This window comes from Ursus arctos, unplaced genomic scaffold, assembly GCF_023065955.2.
Source record: "Ursus arctos isolate Adak ecotype North America unplaced genomic scaffold, UrsArc2.0 scaffold_12, whole genome shotgun sequence".
NCBI lineage: Eukaryota > Metazoa > Chordata > Mammalia > Carnivora > Ursidae > Ursus > Ursus arctos.
This window is the reverse complement of record NW_026622786.1, coordinates 68,582,492-68,609,494: the sequence shown is the minus strand read 5'-3', so window position 1 is coordinate 68,609,494 and position 27,003 is coordinate 68,582,492. Positions and strand designations below refer to the sequence as shown.

Sequence of the window (27,003 nt, the reverse complement as noted above, 5' to 3'; positions counted from 1 at the left end):
ATGATTCATGTCAGTGTCTTGCTTGCTGAACTGTGAGCTCCTCGAGGGCAAAGACTGAACCTTGAGATCTGTGCCCAGAAAAACCCATGCTTAGCAGGGCCCTGCTGCAAAGGCCTGAGTACTTGCTGTTCTCTCTACCTGGTACTTTTCCTCAACTCATGTATCAGCTCTCACCTCTGCAGAGATGGCTCTCCTGACCACTAAGTTATTGCCTCCACTCCACATTCTAGCACACTATTTTTTTAAAAAATTTTCATAGCACTACCAGTATTTGAAATAATCTTATTGGTTTATTCATTTGTCTTCTCCACGAGGATATAAACTCCATGAAATCAGCAGCCTTATTTGTTCTATTTGTTGCTGTATTCCCCAGTTTCCTGTAACTATGCTTGGCATAGAATAAATGCTCAATAAATATTAATGAGTGCTGAATCAATGCTAAATCAAATGACCAGGGGTGGGCATTTATACCTCTTCTCCAAGACTGAACAAGAGGTCGGTATTGTGGAGACTGCAAAAAAACCCAGAACACGTAGTTCCTGCTTCCAAACTGTTTGAGTAAAGAAGTAGCAGCATAAACATCCCGAGAACAGGACAAGGCAAGCTATGACCAGGTGCTAGATGTGAGGCCCGAGGGAAGAGAGACACGGGGAGTGGCCGGAACGGACCTGGAGAGCAGGGATCAGCCCCCTCATCTTCCGGTGTCGGCACCTCACCTGGCGGTTGGAGTAAGGGCTCTGTGAGGGACTGCTCAATTGCCCTGAGCCCACAGCCCGCCAAGGTCAGGCCAGTGGATTGGAGAGATACAGGGACTGTGTATAAGCTGGCATCTTGGCTTGCAAATATTACTACTTAGGAAGTTCCAATCTATGCGTGTTGAGAGATTCTCTTAAATTCAGAGTATTTAGATACAGGTACACATACAACAAGACGTTTTGGCTAAAATCCATGTCATTTATTTATTCAACAAACAACTGAGTATCTTCTATGCTCCAGGCCATGTCCTTGACACTGGGAATGGAGATAAATCCTGGCCCTCAAGGAGCTCACAGTCTACTGGGGAAAAAAAACACATACATACACTTATACTGTAAAGTACGCAAAGGGAGACCACTATGGGGGGCAAGAGCAAAGGAACCAATCCTAAGTTTAATGTCCACAGGAAAGAAAGATCTGGCTAATGGGTGTTTTTTTGTGAGGAACAGATAAGGCAATGGTTCTCGAAGTGTGACTGGTGAATGACCTGCATCGGAATCCTCTGGAGCACATATACAATGCAGATTCCCAGCACCACCTGCACAGATTATGACCCTGCAGCTTGGGGGACCTGAGAATCCACATTTTAAAGTACTCTAGGTAATTCTACTGTGAGATAAGGTTCGCTCTTTACACTGCAAGGAAGAATCATCTGCATGTCTGAAATGGTAATTTGTGTTGGTCTTTAAAGAGAGAAGGGGATTAGAAAAGAGGAAGGGTGTTGACATTTATAGTAAGCCCTACCATAGTCTACCTATAAGCCTATGTAATTCTCACAATAATCCTATGAGGTAGATATTATTATTATCCACATTTTACAGAGAAATCGAATCAGAGGGTTTAAGTAATTTGTTCAAGAGCATAGAGCTAATGAATCCCAACACTGACATCTGAACCCAGATTCTTTAACTCTAAAGCTTGTCCACTTTCTGTAACACCATGTTGCAGCTGGGTACGGATTTACTGATTGTTACAGTTTTCTTTTGGTTCTTTGCCAGATCGTACCAAGTAAATATAAAGAAGAGCCAGACGGCATTTGGATCATTCCCAATCTAACTGTCCATATATACATCCCTTTCTGGCAAGTGGGGATTTAGGGCAAAGCTGGGAGGAACGAGCAGCCAGATCTTATTTCTTCTCCCATCATCTTCTCGCCCTCTTGTGAAGGTGTTACGAAAATGTACTATGGCCAAGAACTGGGTCCATCTGAAGGGAAAAGCAAACATAACTGGATGCCCACGAAGCCAACTCCATCTGATGTCAAAGATTCCTGGGACTCAAAACATCCAGACTCAAGTTTCTCCAGAAAGGAACTGTCAGAACCAGAGGCAGGTCCAGAATTCCATTAGGAAACAGCTCAACCTTTAGAGAACTCTGAAAGGCTAGCAGCAATTCCAGGTTAAACAAACACTATCTCTTTCTATACACAGACTCAGAAGTACGACAAAATGGACACGGCTCAGAAAATAACGTGAAGTCCAATCCCATCTAAAGAGCTTGGGGAGAGGCCCAACCTATAAATAATCTTCCGTAACAAGGAAAATACACCACCACGCAAACCGCAGCTACTGGTCACCTTCCCACTTACCAATTCAGTGTCGCACAGGCAGACTCAGGCAGCAGCAGCCAAGTGGAGCACGCCAGATCAAGAAAAGGAAAGGTGTAGTAAAGGGGGTCAACACAATACTGGGGGGCCCCTGGGACCTCAGATTCAGAAGGTTGGTGTGTAACCACTGCCCTCTTCTAGCACTGAGCTTGGAGCCACAGCAGTGACACTACAAACCAAATGTGAATTTCCAGTGCCAGAGAACTCCTTTCTTATTTTTGGCATTTCAAGCAACTGCTGAGTCCAAAGATGAGATCTGCACTGACACCAAGGACAGCACATAGGTTAGATTTCACTGTTCAGGGTAAAAAGACTGTAAGGCAGACTTCACTGCTACGTTTCCCCCATACCCCATCTGGGAACATTCGCTTCCACGTACTTTTTCATATAGTACTGGCATGGCTTAGAGTTGTTTGAAACAAATGAAATAAAACAAAACATGCAAATTGGGATGGCTCCTCTCCTTACAAAAGTGTTGATTTATTTACACTGCACTGATTCACCCCCTCCAAATACACAGCTTCTAGTAGGCCGAGTTAGAGGAGCAGCGTAACAAACTATGGCTTACTGTACTTGTGTGTTTCACTACACCGGAAACCGGGCCCTCCAAACCAGCTACACTAAAAGCAACTCTGGGGACATCTAGATGAAGTCTGAATCCTGATGGCAATATCTGGTCGTTCTAGAGTCTAAACAGGATACTTGGGCTATACCTCTGGCCAGCCAAGGGGCACAAAGGAAGAGTATGCAAAGCCTACCCCTAACTACAGCAGGTCTTCAAGCTCACAATCCTGTCACAAGTTTATACATAGGAGGAACTAATCAGCTGGGAGCTGTGCGGTCAAAAGGATATATATATAGCACTATTATACTGTGTAAAGTCAGGTTGCCATCCTGCGGATCCTTAGCTCTCTCTGGTTATGATCTCAAACACTTAAAAAGGAAAGCGTAAGTATGCTGGGAGATAATTATCAGAATGTTTGGGTACCTTCGTTCCTGAATATCAAGTAATAGGGCTCACCTCCATGATTACTTCTTGCAATAAGCACATAGGGCAACCCATTAGAGACTGCTCCTTAGAGCTGCTAAGCTCCCAAAAGTTCAAGGGGCCGGGTGGGCTGTGGAAAACTATCCAGGGCTAAGCAGACTCCGTAAGCCAACCCTCACAGCTCTAAGTGTTATCCTGGTTCTGGGCACATTTCAGTTCTGCTCCAAGTCCACTTTGCTCCAATTCAGCGATGACAGACATATATTTGAACTCATTTGGTCTGAAGTTAAAGGTCTCCACTAACCCGTAGGTCTCCTTCCGGTCGGTGGCATAGAAGAGCTGAACTTGGTTGGCAATGCACTGTGCCTCAGCAACATTCTGTAAGGTAAAAAGAAGAGTGAGGCTGTTCCCTGCACAGGGCCATGAAGCTCTGTGTCTGAGTCCTGTGGCAGGTGGAGGGGCCTTACCCAGGAGTCACTGCTTCCAGAAAGCTTCTCTGACTCCCTGACATCCAAGTCTTGGTAAGGTACCCCCTGTCTACGTACCCAAATTACCCCATGCTGACCTCTACCAAAGTACGTATCATACTATATTGTATCTGTCCTTTCCTCTTTTGCTTTTTTGTCCATCTTCTCTAGTAGGAATTCCTCAAAGTATATGCTTGCTTTACATCCCTGCACATGGTCCTATCTAGTCAATGTTTGCTAAATAAAGAAACACATACGTCTGAAATTTCCCTCTTCATTCAGTTCCTTCATTAACTGTTAAGTATATCTTCAAGGCGGGGGGAGAGCAATAGTTACTCAGCTTCTAGAACCAGTTTGTGAGTCAGTACTAAGTTCTTGACTAACCAGACATACTCTTGAGTAAAACTTGTTCCTGATACCACCTCAGTCAGAAAACTAGTGCCAAAGCCAGCTGTGTAGTTCTATAATTTGTCCACAAATTCTATGACACGTCTCTCTTTGAGGGAGCCTAGTTTCCCTTTCCTTGAGTATAGGCTGTACTTGCTGACTTCCTTCTTCCAAATGGGCCATGGTGAAATGACGGGAGAATGACTTCTGCTACTAAGTCACAGAAGACACTACAGCTTGTGTCTTGCTATCTCTCTTGAATTACTTGCTCTGGGGAAAGCCAGCTGCCAAAGTCATGAGGACATTCAAGTAGCCCTACAAAGAAGCCGATGTGGCAAGGAAATGCGGCTTCTTGCCAACACCCATGCGAGTGCACTTGGAAGTGGATCCTCGAGTCTAATCGTCCTTCTTCTGCTGACTATGTCCTGAACCAAGATCTTGGCAGCGACTTCATGAGAGACTCTACACCAGAGCCACCCAGCTAAGCTGCTCCTGAATTCCTAACCCACAGAAACTGGGAGGTAATAAGTGGGTGCGTGTGTGTGTGTGCGTGTGTGTGTGTGTGTGTGTGTGTGTTTAAGCCACTGAGTTTAGCAGTAATGCGCCATGCAGCTACTTCTAACTACTCTACCGACAAAGTTCCAGGGAAGAGAAGGGTCCACCTTCTCTAAAGCTCAGTGGCAGAGAAATGGTGCCCTCTGTGTAACAGAGGTGGGATCAGGACATAGGCTACACTCTACTCTCAAAACCCTACAAAACAATGTCCTCAAACTACTATTACTTTTTGCTTCCTATCCACTTCACTAGTCCTAGCTGGTCTGAGGCCCTTCTTCATTATCACTGTGTCCGTATGGCCAAAATCCAACCCCCCCCAGATACTGGAAAATTCCCACTAAAACTATCAAAAGTGTGCTTTGTCTAGCTACAGGATGATGGAAATGGATTTATAAATACCATAGGCTCCTTTACCTCCACTCTTTCCCATGGGGCTTTCAGGTCATTTCTCCAGGCAGAGACTAATCTCTGAGACTAGATTTTCAATCAAATGCCTTTTTCCAAAACGCTGGCTATTTCAAATTAATAGAATTTCAGAGCTAGAAGGGGCCTCAGAGATCACCCAGTCTTCATTTAATAGGCCAGGAAACCAAAGGAGATGAGATTCAGGGATAGGCCCAAGGTCATATGATGAGCAAGTGGGAAACCTCTGGACTCCTAGACTGGTACTCTCTCTACTATCCTGATACTATTTCTGGTGAGGCAAGATAATGAAGACTGATCAAGGTTGATAACTCTACTTCATCAATTTTACCCTTCCTATACTTGAAATGCCTCAAGAGTAAACCATTTCTAAAGCAAGAGCACTGCCATAATTGGAGGCAGATACCACCACTTTCTGGGCCCATGAACTGCAGGGGCTTCTGATAATTGACTTTAATTTGAGGCTCAGGATAGTGGAGGCAGGGGTACTTTCGGCTGTATTCATTCTAGAACAGTGCTGTTCAAACTGCAGAGTTCTAGGGACTCTGTCCCTTCACCTCTGTTTTAGCTGGTGCATCAGAGCTTTCACATAAGATCTTGTTTGGGGTGCCTGAGTGGCTCAGTTGGTTAAATGTCTGCCTCTTGACTTTGGCTCGGGTCACGATCTCAGGGTCATGAGATCAAGCCCCGCATCAGCAGACTCTTTCTCTCTCCTGAGTTTCTTTCCCTCTCTCCCACCTACACCCACTCTCGTGTTCTCTCTCAAATAAATAAATGAACCACGAGAGACTACGGACTCTGGGAAACAAACTGAGGGCTTCAGAGGGGAGGGGAGTGGGGGACGGGTTGGGCTGGTGATGAGTATTAAGGAGGGCATGTATTGCATGGAGCACTGGGTGCTAACACGCAAACAATGCATCATGGAACACTACATCAAAAACTAAGGATGTACTGTATGGTGACTAACATAATAAAAATTTTTTAAAAAATGAATCTTTAAAAAAATACGATTGTGTTTGGATAAAGGGTTCTGACCATTAGTTTAAAGACCACTAGTATGGTGGGTAGGGAGACGTGTATTTGTCTCTCATGGAGGGTTATGGAAAGCCCCCTCCCCACTGCCTTAGTTCTCAACATGAAGCAGTAGTCTCCTCCCTTTCTAGGAGCAGAGACGATAAACATATTAATTCCTACATTGCTCAATAAGGAGGTATACTAGCAAGCCTGATTTCTCCCTCTCTTTCAATCTTCATAGATACTACCACCTTACCAAGTCCTGCCCATTTTTCTCCCTATATATTTCTGGGGTCCTTCTCTCTCCACCGTCCTTACTATCCTACTTCAGGTCCTCACTGTCTCTTGCTCACGCTACTGCAACTGTCTTCTAGACGATCACACTGACCTGGCTATAACTAAAAAATATTCAGGAAGCAAATAATTAATAGCTTTGAAGTCCAATTCTTTATGGGTCACTCCCTGTTCAAAACCCTTTCATGACACTTTCATGTCCTCAGGATAAAGCCAAAACTCTAAACACAACCCACCAAGCCTTCTTTTGAATGTATTCATGATACCAAACTGTAATACCTCAAGTCATTCTATGTGTCCTAACATGTACTTACGCTATTCCCTCTATCTGGAACATCCCTCCTCCCCTCCCCCCTTTCTTATCTAGCTAAACACCGGCTCGTCTTTGAGATTCAGCCCAGGTGTCATCTCTAGGATCCCTCTTCTTCCTCTTTCTGGGCCAGGGAACACCCCCCGCATGAGCATCCTAGCACTCTATCCGAGCACTGGCTGCATTCCAATGCAATCATCTATTGACACAGAGACGAAACCAAATGAGGTTTTCAAATATTCTTCTAAATTTCAGCATTAAAGTTATTAGTTCAAAAGAAACCTCTAGTTTCTGTATATTTCTATTCATTTGCTTTACTGTACTTGGAAGTACTATGCCAAAGTGCAAATTCACACACGAGTAGCAAGGGATCATATATTACATTTCTTCGTTTCCCATCTCTGAATCGTGTACCCCTATAATAACTTCTAGCATGTCTCGTCTGTGCTGCATAAGAAGCTCACAGTCAAATTGATTTCTACGAGGCAAATGTATGTTGTTTGGTATATTGTCCAGTATTATAAGGCCAGGAAGCAAATTTTCATGTTGATGAGGCCTGTGTAGCAGTTCGAGACCACCAGAGTGAGGTGGTAAAAATGCCAGAGCAGAAGGGCTTCCTGCCACCTCCAGAGTCTACTTTCAATATGGTTAGATGCTGGGCTTTGCTGACAACCAGAAACTAAAGTCTCTGTGTCACTCCCTCCTCTTGAGGGCAAATCTCATTATTAGTAACTATATTCCCTCCAAATCTCAATTTGAAATAGCCACACTTAGTCCTAATTTCCTAATTAATTAATTAATTAATTATAGAGGCTTAAATTCATGACCCTGAGATCATGACCTTGAGATCAAGAGTCAGACACTTAACTGACTGAGCCACCCAGGCACCCCAGCTATTTCCTATCTTTTAAGTTCACTCCTAACTTCGAAAATCCTTTAATTCCACCAGGACTCACAATTCTTACGGTCTCTAACCTTCCTTACATTTTCTTTTCTTTTCTTTTTTTCCAAAGATTTGTATTTATTTATTTGAGAGAGAGAGAGAGAGAGAACACAGAGGGAAAGTGAGAGGGAGAAGCAGACTCCCCGCTGAGCAGAGAGCCCAATGCAGGGGCTTGATCCCAGGACCCCTGGGATCACGACCTGAGCTGAAGGCAGATGCTTAACCGACTGAGCCACTCAGGCGCCCCTTCCTTGTGTTTTCACTTCCCTCTTTATCAGCTTGCATACCATGGTCAGTAACTATCATCATTCTTTTGCACTCACCTTCAACTTTCTGGTCCCTGCTTACTTCATTAGACCACTTGGCTGAACCATAACCCCAGTTAAACCCAAACCTCAGCCCTCTCTCTCTGTGCCTGTACCCACACAGCCATTCTCTCTTCCATTGTCCTAGACCACATGTCGACACTTTCTGTAAAGGGACCGACAGTTAATATTTTAGGTTCTGCTGGCCCTACAGTCTCTGTTGCAACTACTTAACTCTGGTGTGGACCTAAAGCGGCCATAGATAATATGTAAATAATAAGCATGGCTGTGTTCCAATAACACTTTATTTACAGACACTGAGATTTGAATTTCAAACACTTTTCACAGGCTATGAAATATTATTCTTCCTTAGTTCTGCCCCTCCCCCCCAAACCATTTAAGGATGTAGAACACATTTTTAACTCATGGGCCTTCTAAAAACAGATAATGGACTGGATTTGGCCCACAGGCCGTGGTTTGCTGACTCTGTCCTAGAAAATAATTTCACACTTTCTTTTCAACTCAATTATCCAACACCTATTCTTCAATGTTCACTCTCAGCTGATGACCTTTCACTAAGATAAAGTCTTAGTCTTTTCACTAAACAATCTAGAGAGAACTACAAGATACCACCACCTTTCTCCATTTAACTGTGTTTGTGTCGTTTTATTTTGGCTTCTCTCCTATTGTTATATTTCTGGCAAAGATCAATCCCTCATTTCCGGATTTAACCACTCAAAAATACTTCAGAAATTCTCTCCTCTTTCTCCTGCATTATCAATATTTCCTTCTCTACTGGATCTTTCCATCTGCATACAAATATAACGTTATTTCTCTCATATTTAAAACAAAACAAAACACATTCTTGTCCCCACTTCTCTCTCTCCAGCTAGTGCCCCACTCTCTCCTTCCCTTCCCTTCCCAGAAACATCCTTGGAAGACTTGCTTATGTTTACTCTTTACAATTTTTCTTCCCAACCTCTTCTAAATGTACTCCAATGATGCTTCTGTCCTACCACTCCTCTGAAACTCCTTAAAAGGCTCACTATGACTTCCATGTTGTGACATATAGTAAATTCTCAGTCTTCATCTCATTTGCCCTACCAGCAAGCGAGACTTGGCCAGTTGAACACTTCTAATTCCTTAAAACATTTTATCTTAGCTTTCAGGGCATTTTACCATCTTAGTTTTCCTCCTTTCTCACTATTCCTTTTTAATCTTCTTTGCTTATGCTTCCTCATGTCTCCAGGCTCAGTTCTTAGACTTCTTTTCTTTTTTATCTTCATTTACTTCCTGAGTGATTTCATTTAGTCTCACGGTTTTAAATAACAATCTGTATGCTGACAACTCTCATACTTCTATCCCCAGCCTGAACCTCTTCCCTGCCCTCCAGGCTCATGTATCTAACTGCCTACTACTTGGGCATCTAATAGCTATCTCAGATTTAACATGTCCAAAATTGAGCTCCTGCTCTTCCTCCCAAATCTGTTCCTCCTCCAATCTTGTCTATCTCAATCAATGGCAACTCCAGGGGTGCCTGGGTGGCTCAGTTGAGTGTCTGCCTTTGGCTCAGATCATGATCTCAGGTCCTGGGACCCAGCCCCACAAGGGGCTTCCTGCTCAGCAGGGGGTCCACTTCTCCCTCTGCCTCTCCCCTGTTCGTGCTGTCTCTCTCTCAAACAAATAAATAAAATGTTTACAAAAAATGGCAACTCCACTCTTTTGGATAGGATTTTGGGTGACTTCCAGTTGAGTGTGATGGTGGAAAGAAGAGTTCTAATTCTGACCCAGACTTGGGCTTTACTGCTGCTGTGAGATACTAGCTGAGTGCCATCACTTTTCCTTCTCCGTAAGTAGCTGGGAAGAGCGAGAGGACAAATAAGTGCGTATTGTAATGAAGAATCTCAGGGGGAAGAGGCATGACAGTGTTCACTCTCTTGACATGCTAAACTTAAATCCTGCCAGATAAATGAGATGGAAATGAGCAAGGACTAGACAAACCGGCTGTATAAAAACCATAAAACTGCTCCTGGCCCCGGATATACAGAGAAAACAAACACGATGGGCATTATTATTTATGGACATATGGTGAATGCTCTATCCCAGGGAATGGGATAAGGAGGAAGGGAAATCATTATGTATGCTGAATGTAATACATGTGAACAGTGTGGAAGAAGAGAAAAGACTGAGAACTATTCCAGTCTTTGAAGTTGTCCTGACACTTGAGAAACCATTTGCTTGTCTATAGTCTCTTACTTGAAGCCCCTAGGGCCAGACGTGTTTTGGAGTCAGAGTTACTGTATTCTAGAAAGGCAATAGGTGCATTACGTAATGCCCCATGATCAAACACATTAATATCTTCTTAGGAAAATGCATGAATATTTCACACCAAGTGGGATTAATAAGGACTACAAGTGGCCTTATATCAGTTTAAATGAAGATTTAGCTACCAAGTAAGTTCAAGCAGATAAGGTCTTGTGACCAAATGAATTATGAGAAAACTTTGTTTCCAGAGCTTATGGACTTCAAAATTGTGAATAAGTGATTCAGTTAGTGATTGTACTAACTTCAACTTGGAGAAGCTTGTGCAAGACAAAGTTACTGTCAACTTCAAGAAACATGTACATATACGTCTCTGGAATTTTACCTCTCGTGATCTTTGGCAGAAGAATAGTACCTTCAGGGCCACCAGGTAAATCCAAAGAGGTAAAAATTAATTCTTACCAGAAATGTGGGATCCATTTCTGCTGTCATCAGCACTATGCCCTTTTCTTCCTTAAGTTCAGGGTAGTGATATAAAACCAGCTGGCTGGCTGCAGCATCCCCTCGGGTCTGTAAGGAGAAACACTTATCAAGGCTCAATAAGGCACCACCACACAAAACTGCAATTTCAGAGCAATAGAGAGTCTAGAGGAAATTCGGGCTCTTAACAGCCCCTTGGGTGACTAGTGAGTCAGAGGATTGGTAGGTGGGGGGGATGGTCAGGCTTGCCAAGGCACAGTGAAACTGACAGTTTGCACAGTGTTATTTGTGTCTTCAATTGAAAAAGGTTTGGCTTTTTTCCCAGAAAATGTTTACAGTAGGCAGTGAATCCTTCATCATGGCCATATATTTAAAAACAAAATGGCACAAGCAGCTACCAAATCGAGTTCTAAAGAAAGCAATATGCCTGTGTAATTGCCACTTTTATGGACTAGTGCATTTCACAGTTGAAATCTACTCCCCTTGGCTGGCTCTGAAGACTGAGCTCTTTTAAGCTGTAGCAAACAGCTGGAGAGTTTGCACATGGGCCAGATTTGTAATGTGCAGTTTTAAAATATAATCTGGGTGGGAGATGGTTGGGGGAAAGAATGGGAACATCATAATTTCATGAAGAATGGACAGGGCAGTGGTTATCAGACCTCAGTCCAGACTAGGAAGAGAGGCTGGGTTCAAAGTTAAAGCCCTCAGACAGTATAGGAGGAAACAACTATACATTTAAAAAAGATCTCTGGGTTTCATCTATAAATTTCAGCAAGAGTCCTTCTAATTATCAATACCTAACTATTGCTAGGGTTCAGCCTCTTGGTTCTCTCCCATATACTTCAAATACACTGATCATGTTGATCATAATTATGTTTCCGGATCTTCTTCGCATACTCGTCTATGAGCTTCAGGAGGGCAGGGACCTTGTCTCACAGGTCTCTAAGTCCTTCCATCGTCTCTAACACAGTGGCATAAGGGTTCAGTTCACAGAATGGAATCAATCAAATCCAGCTCTGCCACTTATTGCCACACTCATCCACACTAGGGACTAACTTCTCTGAGCCCATGCTCTTCTCTGTAAATAGAAACAGTAACTATCTCATGGGACATTTGTGAGGATTAAATGACATAATGTATATAAAACACCTCGCACATAGTAAGTACATCAAATGTTGGTTATTATAGGATGTGCCCAATAAACGTTACCTTATAATTCATCCAATAAAGTAAAAACTGCCCCCTCATTCTGTTTTTTTTCCTAACCCCCCCCTTTCTAAACAAGCGTAATACAATTTTAGGATACAATCACATGGGATACAGTCATGAGCAAACTCTCCATTTCCTTTACCCAAACCTTGAAAGCCACTGTAACACATGCTTGTTTTTTTTGGCAATTTGGCCTCCAAATATAGAACGTCAATCCTAGTTATAATCAGATTTATTTTTAAAAGCTTCAAATGCTTTGGACTGAATTTCCTAATCCAATATTTGGGAATAAGACAAAGAAAAAAAAGGAAGGAAGGAAGCAAACAAAGCAACATCAAAGGAATGGAAATGATGCATCTAGCATCTTGGAAAGTGCTGACTCTGTTAATAAAATACAAGTAAGACACGGAGCCTACCTTAGGGTTAAAAAGATAACCCACCATAACTCACCCAAGTTAGTTAAGTGAGACACAAGCAGTAAACGTTATAGAGGTATGGGGAAGAGCCAGGAGAGACTAAATGTAGTCAGAGAATATGTTTTGCGGTCTTTTCCAATTTCTAGGTATTGAGTAGGACCTAGAAAGCTAGCCTAATACACAAAGTATAACAATTCATCAACGCCAAACAAATACTGCTAGGAGTTAGTAGATACTGTGTCCTCAAGCCTCAGCAAGGGCTCAACAGTCCCTCAAAGTAGTAGGCCTCTGTCTTCTAGGGTAGGAGCACAACCCACCTACCTGAATATTTATAAGTGCAGTGAAGTGGAGTTCAGTACCTGTCCATTGTCCCACAAAGAACTCATAACCTTCCCTTCTCGGTAGTGCACAGAGAAACTGTGGGAAACAAATACATGAGGAGATAGATGGATAAACAATAATCATTTGCTCCATATCCAACTGCATCATTTACTCCATTTTTTCACTGACTGGTTTTTAAACATTTTTTTAAATTATGAAATTGATAAGTGATAATTTAACGAATACTCAAATACTTCCCAGTCCACCTAAGAAAGAAAGCATTAGAGATCCAACTGAAGCTTTCTCTGTAACCCATTCTAATCCCATTCCAGAGTAACATTTATCCTGCATTGGGTGCCTGTCATTCCCTTTCAGGTTTTTATATTTTAAATGTGCATGCATATATGCATATCTATAAACAAGAAATACCGTATGTTTAAAAACTTGCTGCATGTTTAAAAACTTAAATCTTATCAAACTATATGTCCATTGACATATAGTCAATTTTTGACTTTTATTGTCTTCACACTTTTGTGTGAAGATTTTTTCACTTCACACTTTTGAGATTCATCTATGTTGATAAATACAACTCTAATTCATTAATTTTCATTGTATGGAATTCTACTATAGAAATTTACCACAATTTATCTATTCTACTGATGAACATTTGAGCTTTTCAATTTTTTTTTTTTTTTTTAGATTTTTTTTAATTTATTTGACAGTGAGACAATGAGAGAGGGAACACAAGCAGGGGGGAGTGGGAGAGGGAGAAGCAGGCTTCCCGCCGAGCAGGGAGCCCAACATGGGGCTCGATCCCAGCACCCTGGGATCATGACCTGAGCTGAAGGCAGATGCTTAATGAGTGAGCCACCCAGGCGCCCCAAGTTTTTCAATTTCTAAACTTTCTAATGCTGCTGAGTTAACTTTTGTTCCAATTATTATAATCACTTCCTATTCTATCACCTGGGGCTGATACTGGAGCACAGTTGTAAACACAAAGAAATGACTAGTTTTACGCTTAAGATATTTAGAATTGGGGATGAGTGGTGAAGAGAATGGGGTCAGGACGAAACAAAGCATAACTGGTCCAGTACGTGTTAGTCATGGAACTGTCTCCTTAAGGCCAACCACTCAGGCTCTATTTTATTTGTAGATGACATAACCTCAGTGCCTAGCTAACAGGTAACTTGATTTGATTTCTGTCACTCCTGGTCATGGTGCATTTTCTAGAAGTTTGTATAAATGGAACTAAAGAATCTATACTTCTTTTGGGTATTTCTTTCATTTAGTGTAATTGTTTCATGATCTATCCATGTTGTTGCATGTATCAATAGTTCATTCTTCTTATTGCTGGATATTATTCCACTGTATATGTATATGTACACACAATCTCCTCTACCCCCACAATATCTTTATACATCCATGATAGGCATCTTTTATTATTTGGTTATTACAAATAAAGCTGCTATGAACACTTGTGTTGTATGAACATATGTTTTCAATTCTTGGGAAAATATCTAGGGAGTAGAATAACTGGGTGGTATGGCAGGTATATGCTTAACTTTTAAAGAAATTGTCACTCTGTTTTCTAAGGTGCTTATATTGTTTTACATTATTGTATCAGCAGTATATAAGAGTTCCAGTTCTTCCACACCCCCACTAACACTTGGTACGGTCAGTCTTTTTAATTCTAGTCATTTTAGTGGTATCCCACTGTGGTTTTAATTTGCAATTTGCATTATGACTAATAATATTGAGCAATTTTTCAGGTGCTTATCTGCTATTCCATTTTATTGGGAAATTGTCTGAATCTTTTGCCCATTTTTTAATTGGGTTGCCTGTCCTCTTAAGTTGTAAGAGTTTTTAATATATTCTAGATACAAGTCACTTGTCAATATGTGTCTTGTAAATATCTTCTCCCAGTCCGTTGGTTGTCTTTTCATTTTCGTAACAATGTCTTTTGAAAAGTAGAAAATTTTATTTCTTATTTATTGTGGTAAAATATACACAACGTAAAAGCTATCATTTTAACTATTCTTAAATGTACAATTCGGTGGCATTAAGTACATTCATGTTGTTGTGCAAACATCACCATCATCCATCTCTAAAACTTTAATCTTGCCAAAGTGAAACTCTACACCAATTAAACAATAACTTCTCATTCCCTTCCCCCCATCCCCTGGCAGCCATCATTCTACTTTCTGTCCATGAATTTGACGATTCTAGGTACCTACACCTATTCTAGATATGTAAGTGGAATCATACAGTATTTGTCCTTTTGTGACTGGCTTATTTCACTTAGCGTAATGTCTTCAAGGTTCATTCGTGTTGTAGCATGTGTCAGAATTTCCTTCCATTTTAAGGCTGAATAGTCTATTGGGTGTATATACCACATTTTGTTTATTCATCTATCAGCGGATACTCGGATTGCTTCCATCTTTTGGCTATTGTGACTAATGCTGCTATAAACACGAGAATACAAATAGAAAATTTTAATTTTGATGAAATTTAATTTACTGCTTTTGATTTTTTCTTTTATAGTGTTTTTTGTGATATACTTCAGAAATCTTTGCCAAACCCAAGATCACTAACATTCAACCTAAGACTGTATTTTGTAAAAGTTACATTTGTATCTCTGATCTATTTAATTTTTGGATGCAGTGTAAGGTAAGAGTAGATGTTCTTTTTTGCATATGGCTATCCAAACTGAAGAGATTATCCTTTCCCCATTTAATTACCTTAGCACCTTTGCTAACAAATAACTAACCACACATGTTGGTCTATTTCTGGATTCTCTGTTCTATTGATCTATATGTCTATCTATATGCCAATATTACATTGTCTTCATTACTGTAGCTTTATTATTTTTAAAGATTTTATTTATTTGAGAGTGAAAGTGAGAGAGATCACAGAGGGGGAGGGAGAGGGAGAAGCAGACTCTTGGCTGAGCGGAGAGCCTAACGCTGGGCTCGATCCCAGGACCCTGGGATCATGACCTGAGCGGAAGGCAGATGCTCAACTGACTGAGCCACCCAGGCGCCCCTGCAGCTTTATAATAAGCCTTGAAATCATGAAATGTAGTCCTCTTTGTTCAAAACAAAATTGTTTTGGGGCAACCCTCTTCAGTCCCTCCCTCTTTGGGGGCTTTGTACTATCACTCAATAAACTTTGCTTCACTCTCACTCAATAAACCTTGCTTTCCTGCCCACCAAAAACAAAAACAAAGACAAAAAACAAACCTATTTTGTTATTCTAGGTCCTTTGGATATCCAAATAATTTTTTTTTAATTGGCTTGTCAATTTCTTTAAAGAAAAAGAAAGCCAGCTGGGATTTTGATTGGGATGATATTTACTCTAGAGATCAACTTGGGGAGAAATGATGACAATACTGAGTCATCCAATCCAGATCACAGTCCATCTCCCCATTTACTTAGATGCTTTTTATTTTCTCTCAGCAATGTTTGGAAAATCTTTTTGGAAATCCTAAAAATTATTAGAAATTATTACTGACACCAAGTCTGCTCGTCCACCTCACCAATTCCCTTTCCCTTGGGTCTTCTGGCAGCTCATGACTCTAACAATCTCATAATTCCTTAGGTACATACAAGCAGAAGAGCATGGCCAAAACGGAAAAGAAACTGGTAATAAAACAGAAACTTAAAGGAGGGTGAAAACGTGAAGGGCTCAGGTGTTGCCTCCCATGTTCACTTATACAGACAGAGATCCAAATCAGAAAGGGCTGCACCGTGTCCAGAGAGCTAAAAGGCCCGAGACACTTACTGGGACAAATCCACGTGATTCCTTATGGCTGAAAATCTCACCTATCAGTACAGTCAACACATGAGCATCTTTGTTAAATAAACAGAGCGCTATAACATATGAGATAGTATGGAGTATGAAGGGATAGGTTAGAAAACATCCTCGTTTGGCAGCACTGATAAGCAATTCTCATCTGTTCACTGGAAACTTACTGTTGGACAGGACTGAGCCCGGGTCCAGATCAAGTCAAACTTCTCTTTCTGTGGGTTAGAAAACAATAAAATTCAAAACCAAGAAAACAGAAGGCTGCAATCACATTTAAATTCACCAAGACTGAACTCTAGGACTGAAATACAACTAAAAATATCTCTTACATTCTGTCATTTACAAATCCCTCTTACGACAGAGAAAAAACGGGTGTATGTTTGGCTGCTCAGTGTCAGAACTACACGTGAAAAGTAGATATTCCAAATGCTCCAAAATCTGCAAGGGACTCTGCCAAGTGTCGGAGACGTCAGGCCACGGAGGCTGTCGAAGGGAGAGCCAAGAAGGCCTGTCCAAACAATGAGTCGGTATCACAGATCTAAAATATCACAGGAAGCGCAGATCCTTTCGGCCGTTGAACTTTTCAAGGGCAAGGGTCTATGTGTGTAAGAGGCGGGGCAGCAGTACTCTCAGAGCAACCGAAACACCCGGCTTTCTTGTTCTGTCTGTAAGTTTTCCTCCTTAATATTAAACTCACACATGTAAACTCAGTACTTGATGTAAACTTAATCTAAACGACCTCTTCTTCAGTGAAGAAGAAGAACAATTAAAGAACTAGCTGATAACCCAGTACATCAAACGCTTTTTTATGCAGAAGTCAGTATGAACACGTTAAACTAGAAGGAGCCAGCAGCACCCCTTCCCGGTCACAAGCCTCAATGGTCAAGAGTGGCCAGTGACTATCTCCAAGACAGCAATTTCAGGAAGGGAAAAAAATAAAGACAATGCCACTTGCTAAGGGGAAATGCCAGAAAAAGCCTAGGAGGAAGGTGTAAGTCAGCTCAGTAATAGGTCACCTATAGACAAAAGGGGAAGAAAGCTATGCTAGAGGCCCTGTCTGAAATTCCAACAGTATGGTGGGAAAACACCAAAAAGAAGTAAAACACAGTTGGAAATTGCTCAGCAACATGAACTTACACCATGCTCCCTTGTCAGAGACTTGAGTCAGAGAGACATTTCTAAACCAGAAAGAGGGAAAACAAGAGCCATAAATATACCATATGGAGCTTCCAATCTTTGGTGCTTAGGGGATAATAAAAACCCTGAGAGCTATAAATGTAAGTTCTCAAGAGGCAATAAACATAGAAAAAGTAAAGGCAACTGCCTGCTAAGGTTAGAGCCCTGACCTTCATGCTATAACACTTTCATTTTCCCCTCCAAACTACTTACAGGAATAACTGCGTAGACTGTATCTTTTGCTGCAAAATACTGCTGCCAAATCTGTACAAAAAAGAGACGGTGTCTGTGACATGTGGGTAATCTTTTCAACCTGCGCCACGAAATGGTGACAGCTTTCATTGCTCAGAGTAACATGTTATTTGATAACAAGGAAGAAAACCCAATGTAATGCTTTTATTACTAGTACATGATTACAAAAAAGATTTAATACCATCTAGTCTTCTAGATGATTTAACTGTAACTCTTAATAACAAATTCCTGTAAAATGGATTCTATGACCTTGTTAATCATTTCCCTCAAGATGTGCCTGTGTGCAACAGACATGTTCTTTTCTCATACCTTCTCTTTTCCTTCCCAAAACCCACACTCCTCAGCCAACCGTGCGCTTCTCAGACAGCCAGGACATCAGTCATTCAGAACCCAGTGCCTGGAGTCAGGTGGACCTGGATGTAAATCCCAGCTCCAATCATTTGCTGGCCATGCTACTTAGGGCAAATTACTGAAAATCACTAAACAACATCAATATAATCATCAGTAAAATAGCAATAACATCAACCTAACAGGATCATTGTGAGGACTAGTTGAAATAATGTAGGTTTGTGCTCAGCACAAGAGAATTATAATGCAAACCAGAGCCAACGTGCTCTGAGGGCAACAAAGAGGCACTTAACCCAAGGTAGGGATGACTGCCAGAGGAGGGGATACTTGAACTGTTATCCTGAAGGATGATCACGAGTTAGCCAGGTGAACAAGGAGGCTGGGAAGATAAACAGGTAGGACAGAAAGAGACACATTCTAAGCAGAGAATGACAGCATTAGCAAAGGCACAGAAGTCAGGGAAGGCATTACAGCCAAGGCGACACCTGAGTGAGCTTTTCAAGAACACGGTCACCCTCCTTTAGAGATGCTCTGCTTTGTCAACATTTTCATTAAGAATGGTGGGGGCCCCTTAACTGAACATACTAACCAAAGTATAATCTAACTAACACAGGGTACCGAAGGACTATTACCTCCCAGGACCTTCGCAAATCATTGTCAACACGGCCCAAGGTTGCTTTGCCTTTTTTTCTTTATCATGTCAGACACGGTCTTTTCATTTTAAGGACAGCATATCCTGCTATTTTTATTTAATCTATATTAGTAGATAGTTCATGACTCAACACTGAAATTTATAGACAGATAGAAGTTTCCTAACATAACTGACCTTGGTTACTCAAACTTATTTTAACGAACACAAATTTATGTCTAAAATTATAGGTCTGAATGATATTTATCATATGATCAAGCCTCCTGGGCCTGGCTTCTCTCTCCCCTAAAGAATATGCCTGGTGTCTGCTTTCTATTGGCATCTCTTCAGAAAGACACAGTTTGAGGTCTCCTAGAGACTTTGCATAAGTCTCTATTAACACCAGTTAGAACCCTGTGCTGTTCTCGTGTTTCTGTGTCTGTCCTTCTAGTAGGCTAAAACTTCCTGTGAGTAGAGGATTCTCTCATTTATTTCCATGTCTGCCATATGACCTGACATTTAATAGGTATTCAATAAATGCTTTTGCTGAAACCAATGATATAACCAGAAGAAACTCATGGCAATTGGCACTACTTCCCATAAGGGAACAGGATGCCTAGTCAAACAGACATGGGTTTGAGTCGAGCTCTACCCTAAGTTGCCTATCTCTTTAAATTATAGTTTCCTCAGTTGTAAATTGGAAATAATAGCACCTATACTTCAAGATAGTTATGAGAATTGAATGACATAGTACATATGAAGCACTAAGTAGAGTACCTGACACATAGTCTACTGCTTTTATTACTATTTTGATTTTCTCAATATACCTAAAATAATTCATGGAATTACAAGAAATGCCAATAAATAGCTTATTATAGTCTATTTAGAGAGAAAAGAATCACATATATGAAAATGTAAACAGCAATGCAAATCAAGGTGTATGGAATACCAAACAGGTAGGAGAGATCGTGAGCGGTCTGAAGAAAGCACTCCTGAAGAAGGTCCTATAATAACAGAGGACTCTGAATGGCAAGCAAAGGAATATGGGAAGTCACTGAACATTTGCAAGCAGGTCACTGACATAGTATTTATTTTTATTCATTTACTTAAAAACACAAATGTAGCACTTACTCTGTGCCAGACACTGTTCTATGTGCTTTATAAATATGAACTCACTTAATTCCCCAAACAACTCTGTGAGATCAGTACTATTATTACTACTATGAGATAAGTACTATTAATACTACTATTAGTATTATTACCTCCACTTTACAAAGAGGGAGACTAAGGCTCAGAAAGGTTAACTAACTTATCAAAGTCATTCATGTAATAAGTGGCAGAGCTAGGACTTAAAATGGGTGGCTTGGCTCTAGAGTGAGTCTGTGTTATTTATTTATTTATTTATTTTAAAGATTTTATTTATTTATTTGACAGAGAGAGAGACAGCCAGTGAGAGAGGGAACACAAGCAGGGGAAGTGGGAGAGGAAGAAGCAGGCTCCCACCAGAGGAGCCCGATGTGGGGCTTGATCCCAGGACCCTGGGATCATGCCCTGAGCCATAGGCAGACGCTTAATGACTGAGCCACCCAGGTGCCCCATATTTTGTGTTTTTTTAAAGATTTAATTAATTTATTTGACAGAGAGAGAGAACACAAGCAGGGGGAGAAGAAGAGGGAAAAGCAGGTTCCCCACTGAACAGGGAGCCCAAAGTGGGGCTCGATCTCAGGACCCTGAGATCATGACCTGAGCCGAAGGCAGACGCTCAACCGACTGAGCCACCCAGGCAGCCCAGAGTCTGTGTTCTTAACAAATACGCTATGTTTTTCATAATGAAATTAGAACTTTAAGAGGATTCAACTGAAGGCTATGAGAGGTAGAGGAGCAGGGAGGAATAAGAGCAGGGAAACCTACGTAGACAGGTAGTACAGTAAGCCAGGAACACAGTAAGATGATTTTAAGTAAGATGTGGGCAACAGGAATGAAACAGAAGAGGGTAATGTGAGTTGATTAGATACACAGGAGCAAAATCAAGAAAGACAAGTTTTCTTATGCCATTTTGTTTCATGTAATTGATCACTTTTGTTTTCTATGACCACCTTTCATTTTGGCTAGAAAGAGATGTCAAGAAAGGTATGCTCCTTTCTCCTTTCAGATTTGGCTTAGAGAGCACATGTTTTCATAAAGTATGTCAGCCCATTTTCATTCATTACCTGTCTTATTTCTTCTGCAGTTTTGTCTTTCACCATCTCAATGTTAAAGATTGAACTGAGAGTCTGAATGAGAAAATAAAAGGCAATTAACATCCACGATTAAGAAAATAAAACAGTTTAACTATCTGAAAGCCTTGTGGGAAGCAACAGGTCAGGACAGTGGAGCAGATCTTCAGTAAGTACAGAACGTGTATAAGAAAACCTGCATGCTCAGAGAAGTGAACCCCTAAGTCCAGGCAGGCTTTCACGGTGCTATTCCTGGGGTGTATCTATAAGTACTTTCCAAACGCTTTACCCTCGCTAATGCGCACTGCAGCATTTTGCAGCCGGCAAGAAGAGAAAATCTGGTTGTCACCTCTAACTGCTATTCCACTGGGGGTGACTCCTTATTTGCAAATTAAATGAGTAAACATGCTTTGATTTTTAAAAACTACTTTCTACAGAAAGAAAGCATCTCACTAGGATTTCCCTCATATTTCCTCTAGCACCCCCAGGACCCACACTATGCTAGAGGTTATATCAAGGACATAAAAATTCATAGAAATATTTTTCATCTCCACAGATGGAAAAAAAATCACAACATCATTGAACCACAGTAATTGTGTTCAAATTTGCAGCCTCTTGTTATAGATGCTCCATATGACTTGAGACTGACATCTTTAATTAGAAACCGACCTTGTCCTTAGTGAATCCTCTGCTCACAGGCTGCTTCCCCAGGGTGTCTGTCTGAAATAGAAGATGAGACAAGGTATTTATCTCTACCTTAGTCATAAGAAAAAGACCACCACGCTAGGTGAGGTGCACAATATCTCATTTAGTAATATGACACTTGAAAACTCACTTTTCTCCATTCTGAACACACTGAACACACTGTTCTGTGTGTTATCATTTGTGAGACAACTTTTCTAGGGCTAAGCCATTGAGATACAGAGATGAGAAAAGATTTCTTTGTTAGTAACTACCATCTACCGGTACTTAGAGTTATGTATCAGAAAACTGATCTCATTTTCACACCACTCACTTTCAGGTTCATTGTGAGAACAAAACAAATGAAACACTCCATTTGCACAGCTGCCTTCACCTTTTAATCACTAAGCCACTGTGGATATGAGGGACTCCTTCCCAGAATGAGGCCTGCTTGGGTTTCCTGTGCGCTGCTCTCTTATCTGCTCCATGGTGAGCCACAAAGGAGGTGAGCAATGGAAAAATGTATTTTTGAAGGCTGCTTCTCATCTGTGACACAATTCTGATGGCAGGCATCCTCACCAGACTGGTTTTTTCCAGCACTCACTCTTAATATTCCCTCTATCAAATTAGTGATTATTTCTTCTCCTAGCCCACTATCTCTGATAAAGGCCATAGCCAGGAAATCCTACTATGAGGTTTCTGATAATAGGGATGGGTTGTTCTAAGTCTTTCACTCAATTTCTCAGTTCAAGTCCATGCCTTTCAGAAGGAGTACAATCTACACCTGGGATTCTGAGGCTGAAAAACACTTACCTGCATAAAATCCTGTCTTGTTATTCTGCACCTCAAGGAATCCAAATCTTTCATAAATGATGCCACAGAACTAGTACGAACAAATCAGACAAAAGTCTGGTGTAGACAAATCTGTTGGATACACCCTCATCTTTTTGGCCATACCTACCCCTATACAGTGGCAGCACCCTAATGCAGTCTGTCCTTCACATGTAAACTTTCCAGAAGAAAGAGAACTGATCTCATTTTCACACCACTCACCTTCAGGTTCATTGTGAAAACAAAACAAATGAAACACTCCATTTGCACAGCTGCCTTCACCTTTTAATCACCAAGCTCAGTGTATTCTTTTCCCACAATGTCTCTCTAATCCATTCTTTATTTCCATTCGTACTTACAGAAATAACAAATTTAAGCTCCAAGTATAAGCTTATTGCATTTTATTTTAAACTAAGATACTTAAGAGGCACCATTATTTTATGTATCAGAAAATGATGCCAATTAAATAATAACACAATACTTTCACATCACATCAATTTTAAGAAAATCCTGCTGGAGATGTTAAAATGCAAAAAAAAATTTGGGTTTTAGAACAAATGAAATATGGTAATTAAAAATTATAGTTGAAAGTATGTGCCAAAAGTCTCAAGAGCACTTAATAGTTTATTTATTTATTTATTTATTAGAGAGAGAGAGCACATGCAGGGGGAGTGGCAGAGGGAGAGGGAGAAGCAGATTCTCCCCTGAGCAGGAAGCCTGACTTGGGGCTCAATCCCGGGACTCCGGGATCATGACCTGAGCCAAAGGCAGACGCTTTAACCAACTAGCCACCCACGCGCCCCTTAATAAAACACGTAAATGGGTACTCTATTACTCCCCTATAGATGCTTTGGAAATCTGTGTGGACAACTTTTCTGTTACCACAACAGTTGACTGGATGAGGACATTTGTATTTATGAGACGGGAAGCGGTGCCAGGAGCCGCAATCTAGTCAATGAATTCCACATAATGAAGAATTTTCCCTCACTCCGCACAACTTTTCAGTGTCTAGCCAGATGTCCTCATAAGTGAAAAACCTTTTTATAATTATCTGGGTCTAGACTCTAACTCCGTTTTGCTTTTCCTTTCCTCTTTTTTTTTTTTTTTTAACACGGCTTTAATAAACACTGAGTTTTTTAGAAATGCAAGTAGTATATAACTTAAAAGAAGATTGCACATTGTGAAATCTCATGAGGATCACTGATAACAACACTGCTCATGGTTTGCGAGTTTTTAAAAGTAATAACATGACACCCCTATACCAGTCAGCATTTGCTGCTTATGTATTCATGATGATTTCATGTATAGGTGAGAGCCTCTGACAACTGCATTAGGTTTGACAGCATAGCTGTGCTCAAGAACTTATAAAGTCCACTCATAAAAGTTTCATTTATATCACTCATTCATTGTAGAAATTTCATTTATATCATCTAAATAAGCATTTTATGAAAAAGTTCTTTCCTTGGGGGGCGCCTGGGTGGCTCAGTTGTTAAGCGTCTGCCTTCGGTTCAGGGCGTGATCCCAGGTCCCTGGGATGGAGCCCCGCATCAGGCTTCCTGCTCCGCTGGGAGCCTGCTTCTCCCTCTCCCACTCCCCCTGCTTGTGTTCCCTCTCTCACTGGCTGTCTCTCTCTTCGTCAAATAAATGAATAAAATCTTAAATAAACAAACAAATGCTTTTTAAAAAAAGGTTCTTTCCTTGGGACGCCTGGGTGGCTCAGTTGGTTAAGCATCTGACTCTTGGTTTCAGCTCAGGTCATGACCTCATGGGTCATGAGATGGAGCCCAGCATGAGAGGCACATCAGGGCTTCACGCTCATCAGGGAGTCTACTTGAAGATTCTCTCCCTCTGCCCTTCCCTCCATTCTCCCATGCGTTCACATGCACACACTCTCTTCTCTCAAATAAATAAATCTTAAAAAAACTTTTTGAGGTGCCTGGGTGGCTCAGTTGGTTAAGCGTCTGACTTTGGGTCAGGTCATGATCTCGGGGTCCTGGGATCAAGCTCTGTGTTGGGCTCTGCATTCAGTGGGGAGCTGCTTCTCCCTCTTCTTCTGCACCTCCCCAGCTCATGCTCTCTTTAATAAATAAAAATTAAAAATAAATAAATGAATAAATAAATCTTAAAGAAAAAGTTCTTTCCTTTATATTACAGCTAGAGCATTATATTGATTCTCCCCCACCCCCACCAAAATTATGTCTACCAGTGGGTTACATTGTCTACATTTCATTTCAGGGTACAAAATGGAGAATTAACCTTTTTGTTTTTTAATAAAAAGGGGATGTTGGGGTGCTCCTGGGTGGCTTAGTAGGTTTAGCGTCTGCTGTCGACACAGGTCATATTCCCAGAATTCCGGGATCAAGCCCCGTGTCGGGCTCCCTGTTCAGCTGGGAGTCTGCTTCTCCTTCTGCCCTCACCCCACTCTTGTGCACTCTCTTTCTCAAATAAATAAAATCTTTAAAAAAAGGGTGGGGGAATGTTGGGTCTCGTGGTAGGGAGGCAATGACTCAGAGCAAAGAAAAGGCTTTGCAAATGGAGTCATTAGCCCCCTTCTATCTAGCTAGATAAGAAAGACTATAAGTCATTATTTACCTAAGAGTTGCCATAATTTAAGTTACATCTTGACTTATGTTTGCATCTTGTCATCATGAAGTTGAATTTCTCAATCCGTTTACAAAAGGGGGGAAGAGCTTTCCCATGTCACATTCAAAGTTTATAATATAGTAATATTTCCAAGAGCTACTGATTTGTAACCTTGGCACTATAAATGTTTATTATAGGAAATTACATTTGTTAAAATATTTGTAGTAGAGACTTGTTTGTTCACATCAAGTTGTAAACTGTGTTTGTCATAGGAGGTTGAATTTGCTCTCCAACCTTGTAATGATTAACCCAGTGACTTGCTTTTGTTCTCATGAACTCAACCAGTGATAAAAAGACTGAGTGAATTCTCTTAAAATTTAGAATACTCAAAGCAAAAAAAGTTACTGTCCAAATTAAATAAATATCTTTCATTCTAAAACACAAGGTAGAATCCCAGTTTTTCACTGTATGTTATTTCAGGCCCAAACAGCCCACACCTGGATTACTGCATAGCCTTCCTGGTTTTAGCCTCTCCCACTCCAACTTGTTCTGTGTGCCACCCTAGGTTAGTATTTTTTCAAATCACAGGTTGAGAAATCAATTTACTGGATTGTGGCCAAAGTTTTTTTAAAAGAAAAAAAAAAGTACATTGCATATAGTAAAAGCATTGTTTTGTAAGAACTCTGCTTCAGTTATAATCATACACATGTGTATGTACTGAACTGCAGTGTAAAATACATTCTTTACTGTGGATCATGGTAAAAGGTTTAAAAAGCACTGTATTACATTTCAACATGCTTTTCCCCAGCTTTGATTCTTGTTTAAGGATAAGAGTAGCTATTAAGCACTTTTTTGTCCCATATCTCTAGAGCCCACAGCCATGTATACTTTGCCTTGACCATTCTACTGCACCCCCCAGGAGCATGGACTGCCTCTTTCATCCCTCTGTATCTCTACCATGACCACAGTACTTTGCCAGAAAGAGCAGGATACCATTTATGAATGGAGACTGAGCTGTGCAGCAAAGGCTATGTTCAGTTCATCCAGCTGACCCATCAGTGAGCCCACTCCCAGGATAGGGTTGGGCGGGGGGGTGCAGCACACTGGTGAGCCAGTAACACATAGAGAGGCAGGTCTTACCTTCTGTTCTATACATTTGATAAAGTCACCTTGCCTGGAGTGCCCCACTGGCTGCTTCCGAAACTCAATGCGCTTTTCCAGTCGGGATTCAAAAGCAGCTGGGTCAGACCTGAAACCAAAAGTGAAACCACCTGGGACTTTTTGAATTTGGAAATAACAAAGCATCATGTTGCACTTCCAGAGAGGACACAGGCATTCAAAAGCTGAAGGATTTGCCTATAAATCAAGAAAGTGGAAAAAGAAATCCAGTTATTTAACTACTGTTAATCGTCAAGGGGCCTGTGTAACATTCTTCTCCTGCAGGTTATTTCCTAGGGTGATGCAGACCTTGGTCCCTCAGGTACCTATACTCTGGGTACTTGGAATACAAATCCTCAAGATGGGAAGAGGACTCTGAAGTCATCTTGCATGGTCGTCCTACTCAGGCAGGAATCCAATAGCATTCCAATAGCTTTCACCTGAACACATCCAGTTCTTGGACATCTTCTTTACCCCATGCAAAGGCTAAACACCTGTTTATTCAGATGCAGGTGATTCACAGGCTTTAAACAGCATATTTTGTAGGAAAAGATTTAGCACCTGAGTTTCTCCCTGACTCTGTCTCCAAA

At 41.1% G+C, this 27,003-nt stretch overlaps 1 protein-coding gene across 1 annotated transcript in view; it reads right to left on the bottom strand.

The window, feature by feature from the left end:
* Positions 1-933: 933 nt before the first annotated feature.
* ATPAF1 (ATP synthase mitochondrial F1 complex assembly factor 1) overlaps positions 934-27,003 on the bottom strand; it is a 28,845-nt gene continuing 2,775 nt past the window's right edge. Inside the window, exons 2-9 of the mRNA XM_026498168.4 lie at positions 26,396-26,504; positions 21,830-21,880; positions 21,155-21,217; positions 17,930-17,980; positions 16,708-16,755; positions 12,737-12,832; positions 10,773-10,880; positions 934-3,728 (exon numbers count right to left, since the gene is read on the bottom strand). Coding sequence (XP_026353953.2) covers positions 3,534-3,728; positions 10,773-10,880; positions 12,737-12,832; positions 16,708-16,755; positions 17,930-17,980; positions 21,155-21,217; positions 21,830-21,880; positions 26,396-26,504 — 721 coding nt within the window. The 3' untranslated portion in view covers positions 934-3,533. The remainder of the gene's footprint in view (positions 3,729-10,772; positions 10,881-12,736; positions 12,833-16,707; positions 16,756-17,929; positions 17,981-21,154; positions 21,218-21,829; positions 21,881-26,395; positions 26,505-27,003) is intronic.